The following is a 5,346-nucleotide window of genomic DNA, read 5'->3' as shown; positions in this document are numbered from 1 at the left end:
CTCTCCACCTTTCTCCACCTCTCTCACTCTGTTCTTTCTCTGTCCTTCTCCCCCAGGTCAAAACTGATGGTAAATTGGTATTTAACTTGGTATTTCAACTGACCAGGAGAGTTTAGTTGTTCAGTTGTTCAGTGTCAATAAAATTTCAATTGTTCTTGTTCAGATTTGGGAGTGCATGGGAGAGCTGAAAACACACACACACACACACACACACACACACAGTATGAAATCGAACCTATTCTCCCCTGACTTGAAGTCGACCATGGTTCACGTGAGTTCAGGATCCCGAAGCACACTGAGCGACTCGAAGAAGACCATGGTTCACGTGAGTTCAGGATCCCGAAGCACACGGAGCCGCAGACGTCTTTCTTGTCAGGAATTAGCTGTTAGCATTGGTGCTAAGTCCACAGGGGCCCTGTGTGTTGTGGTTCTGCCCTGAGATCAGACAGGAGGCGGGTGTGTGTGTGTGTGTGTGTGTGTGTGTGTGTGTGTGTGGGGGGGGCTGCTGTCCTTCCCCAAGACGCCTCCCTGTCTCCGGTACTCCTCCCTCCGTCCTCAACTTCACCTTTCCCTCCATATGTTTCTTTTCTGTCTCCATCACTTTCTCTCTCTTCCATCTCTTCATCCCTCTCTTTTTCTTTCTCCCCCCGACTCCCTTTTGTCCCTGGTCCTGTCCCCTGTAAGTATAGTTTTAGACCACCGACCCACTGAGCTTCCTAACTGGGTAATTAATCTGATCTGCATCTTGACCTACAGCTTGATCTACTCGTCCTTACCCCTCTAACTCTACCCTCTCTTCTACCTCTCCTCTTTCATCTTTCTGCTCCCTCTCTATGAACTCTCATCCCTCTCTCTAACCTTTGACCTACCTCTCCCCTCTCTCTCCTCTACCTCTCCATTCTCCTCCCTCTCTTTGAATCCTCATCCCTCTCTTTCCTCTGAACTCTCATTGTCTTGTGGCCAGAGATGCGGGGATGAGCCAAAGGCCACATGCTGGTGTGTGTGTGTGTGTGTGTGTGTGTGCGCATGTGATTGCGTTACGCGCATGTGTGTGTGTATGTGTGTGTGTGTGTGTGTGTGCGTTACGCGCATGTGTGTGTGTGTGTGTGTGTGTGTGTGCGCATGTGTGTGTGTGGGTATGTGTGTGTGTGTGTGCGCATTACGCGCATGTGTGTGTGTGTGTGTGTGTGTGTGTGGTTAAAGAGTAAAACTGCCTAGTAAGCAGATGACGGTAGGATCAAGCAGGTCCACGCCAGGTCTGTGGAAGATGTGGGCCGTATGTGGCCCAGATATGGGCCAGATGTGGGCCGGATGTGGCTTCAGCTGTTCTCTGGGTGTGGTCATGATGATGTAACAGGGCTCACAGTAGAGCAGGGATCTTTCTGAAAGACTGCGGAAAAACCCACATCACAGCGGGGAGGGACGGACACACACACACACACACACACACACACACACACACACACTACCCTTTCAGGAAGAATCATCCCAAATCTAATCTGATGCACCTCTAGGGGACATCAGAGAGACAGACACTAAGTACACTGCCTCTCTTTCAACCAGTCGCTCAGAACAAACACACACACACACACACACACACACACAGACACACACACACACACACACACAAACACTGAGTACACTGCCTCTCTTTCAACCAGTCTCTAAAAAACTAAACAAACAAAAGGACACACACACACACACACACACACTCATAGGCACAGTCATGATCCCATTACTGGGTTGTTGGGTTCAACTCAGAAAAAACATTGGAGCCTCTGTTAGTCTCAGCACACACACACACATACACACATATACACACAGACAGATACAAACGCATGGATACACACACGAACACACACACACACTCGCACTGAAGCCAGACTCAATCAGGCTCAACTCTGCTCCCATTTAGTTGATTTGAAGGGCTGTTTTCAGACAGGGATCATAAGTGATTAGATGGAGTATCTCTGCACAACGCTCTGTTCCTCTAAACCTCACTGGAGCCAGGAGAGTTTAGAGAGGCATAAGGCACACACACAAACACACACACACACACACACACACGCAGACACGCAGACACACACACACACACACACACACACACACACACAGACACACAAAGACACACAGACAGACACACACACATACACACACACACACATGCAGACACAGACAGAGAGACGAGAGGCTCTGAGAGTGCATCCCTGACAGAGATCAAGGGAGAAATGTTATTTTTCTTCCCCACTCACAGCCTCAGAGGTGGGGTGATCGATTCCTGCCCTCCCCCGCCGTGGGGCCTAAGAGCCCCTCCTCGCTTCTAGTCACAGCCACACCACACCACAATCAATAACAACTAAACTATGTGTGTGTGTGTGTGTGTGTGTGTGTGTGTGTGTGTGTGTGTGAGAGTGTCTGCCTTTGTGTGTCTTTGTCTGTGTGTGTGTGTGTGTGTGTGTGTGTGTGTGTGTGTGTGTGTGTGTGTGTGTGTGTGTGTGTGTGTGTGTGTGTGCGTGAGTGTGTGTGTGTGTGTGTGAGTGTCTGCCTGTGTGTGTCTTTATCCGTGTGTGTGTGTGTGTGTATGTGTGTGTGTGTGTGTGTGTGTGTGTGTGTGTGTGTGCGTGAGTGTGTGTGTGTGTGTGTGTGCGTGAGTGTCTGCCTGTGTGTGTCTTTATCCGTGTGTGTGTGTGTGTGTATGTGTGTGTGTGTGTGTGTGTGTGTGTCTGTGTCTGTGTGGGTGTACCAGTGAGTTCCTCCAGCATGCTGTCCACAGTCTCTCCGCAGTAGCCCCGCCATGAGAGGGCTGGTCTGGGGCACAGCTGGTCCCCCCTCCCCCTCCCATGGAGCCCCTCCTCCCTCTACCTCCCAGCACAGCAGTCAGGTGCTTTATTATGTAATTGAGTTAAATAAAGTTAATTAAGTTAATTCAATCTAATTAAGGACTGGCTTCTGGAGCTCAGAACCACTCTGCTCTGTGCGGGGGGGGGGGGGGGGGTGCAGCTCAGCTTCACTCTGCTGTGAGGGCATGACAAGCAGATTGAGTGGCAGCTCACTGTTTAGGCTGAAGTCTGAAGCAGGAAGTGTATGTCTATATGAATGTGTGTGTGTGTGTGTGTGTCTGTGTTAGTGATAGGGGGTCATGGACCATAGGCGTTATGCTAACTGCACCGGTACAGAGGACAGTGTGTGTGTGTGTGTGTGTGTGTGTGTGTGTGTGTGTGTGTGTGTGTCTGTGTGTGTGTGTGTGTGTGCCGACCTGTAGACAGTAGTGGGAGGGTACTTGGCGATGTCGTAGATGAGTCGGATGTGTCCCTGATAGAGCTCCAGCACCAGTGGATCATGATCCTCCTTATAGAGCAGGATCCCATTGTCCCTGTCAGTGGCCATCTGAAAAGAGACGGAGGGAGAGAGAGAGGGAGAGAGAGAGAGGGAGGGAGAGAGAGAGGGAGAGAGAGAGAGATAGAGAGAGAAAAAAGGAGGGAGGGACAGAGACGGCAGAGACATGAAGCCTTCTATCACAACCAAGTACTCAAACTTCAACACACATAACCGGTCACACACACACACACACACACACACACACACACACACACGTGCACACACAAACAGACACACACACACACACAGACACACAGACACACACACACACACACAGGCAGAAAGATGTAAAAGTATTTTAAGATTTAGTGGTCTTCCCTTCAGGCCAGTTGGACACCTGCTAACAGGCTGTGACCACAGAACTGAACAGTTTCCCCCCTTCACACACACACACATACACAAAATACACAAACACACACACACACCCTTATACATGAGAAAGAAAGAAGATAAATCAGGGGAGATTTATGTAAAACATGTATTCCTCCCAGCATATGTGCAACAGCTCAAATATCAACAGGAGGGATTTACCAAGGACATTTTATCGCATTTCTCCCCTCCTCTCCTCTCCTCTTCTATCCTCTCCCCTCCCCTCCCCTCTCCCCTCCCTCCCCTCTCCTCTCCTCTCTCTCTCCTCTCTCCTCCCCTCTCCTATCCTCTCCCCTCCTCTCTCCTCCCCTCTCCTCTCCTCTCCTCCCCTCTCCTCCTCCAGTGTCTCCTCTGCTCAGAGATAAAGAGCAACTGTAGGGCTATTTTTGCTTCTCTTTTTTAATTAACATTAGGCTGCCCTCCTGATGATCAGGAGGCAGACTCATTTGTAGCCGTGGCGATAGTTACCGTGACGCACGGCTTCTGATTCTGCCGATAAAGGTCCATTTGCATAAACCGAGTCCTCCAGAGACACATTAGTCTCGTGGTGGACGAAAGGTGACATTCTGATAATGCCAGGCTCTTTACTCAAGACACACACACACACACACACACACACACACACACACACACACACACACACACACACACACACACACACACACACACACACACACACACACACACCACAATCACGCACACATAACACACACTTACAACACATCCCACCCACACACAGAAGGAGAGGTGAAGAGATGGAGGGAAATATTTTTTGCTTTGGGTCATAGAAGAAACTGTGTGTGTGTGTGTGTGTGTGTGTGTGTCCTTACCTGCAGTGATATGTGAACAGACGACCTGGCCTTGGAGGTGGGGAGAGCCACATAGACCTCTTTCCCCAGGAAGTGAGCGGTGGACATCTTGTGGCACTTGTTGCCAAAGAAACCGGGCAGGCAACGGCACACGGGCTCGCCCTCTGTGACAATACACGCCGCCCCATTCTGGCAGTCTGATTGGTCACAGGGGCTGGTCTGCAGGAGGATCATGGGTGGAGGGTTCTCGCAGAAGAGCCCGCTGGGAAACAGGAAGAAGAAGAGGACAGAGCTGGTGAATATACCATAGATATCTAAACAGCAACATGGACAGGGCCGGTGAATATACCATAGATATCTAAACAGCAACATGGACAGGGCTGGTGAATATACCATAGATACTTTAAACAGCAACAGCTTTGTATTATCATAGATGAATGGGTGCATGTACTGTGAATATAGTTTGTCTGTTAATATATTTCTCTAATGCATAAGGCATGAAAGTCTCTCTCTGTGCGTTTGTGTGTGTGTGTATGTCTGTGTGTGTGAGTGTGAGGCTTCTCTATCAAATAGCTATAAGCAGATGAGACTGAAGCCCAGATGTCAGAAACAGACTCATTCTCTCAATCCTTGTCCCCCCCCCCTCTCTCACACACACACACACACACACACACACACTCATATTCCTATAATTAGCAACCCTGAAACTCATCAGGAGAGCGCATCCTAACTCTGTGTAATAAAGCACCATCTGGACCTCCAGCAAGCCGGTGTGTGTATGTGTGTTTGT

At 49.5% G+C, this 5,346-nt stretch overlaps 1 protein-coding gene across 1 annotated transcript in view; it reads right to left on the bottom strand.

Annotated features, from left to right (window-relative positions):
- Positions 1-5,346, bottom strand: part of LOC105906150 (slit homolog 3 protein) — a 23,903-nt gene that overhangs the window by 4,119 nt on the left and 14,438 nt on the right. The window contains exons 13-14 of the mRNA XM_031569816.2: positions 4,578-4,818; positions 3,257-3,387 (exon numbers count right to left, since the gene is read on the bottom strand). Coding sequence (XP_031425676.2) covers positions 3,257-3,387; positions 4,578-4,818 — 372 coding nt within the window. The remainder of the gene's footprint in view (positions 1-3,256; positions 3,388-4,577; positions 4,819-5,346) is intronic.

Source organism: Clupea harengus, chromosome 6, assembly GCF_900700415.2.
Source record: "Clupea harengus chromosome 6, Ch_v2.0.2, whole genome shotgun sequence".
NCBI lineage: Eukaryota > Metazoa > Chordata > Actinopteri > Clupeiformes > Clupeidae > Clupea > Clupea harengus.
The sequence above is the reverse complement of the archived record's forward strand: the minus strand, read 5'-3'. Positions and strand labels throughout refer to the sequence as shown.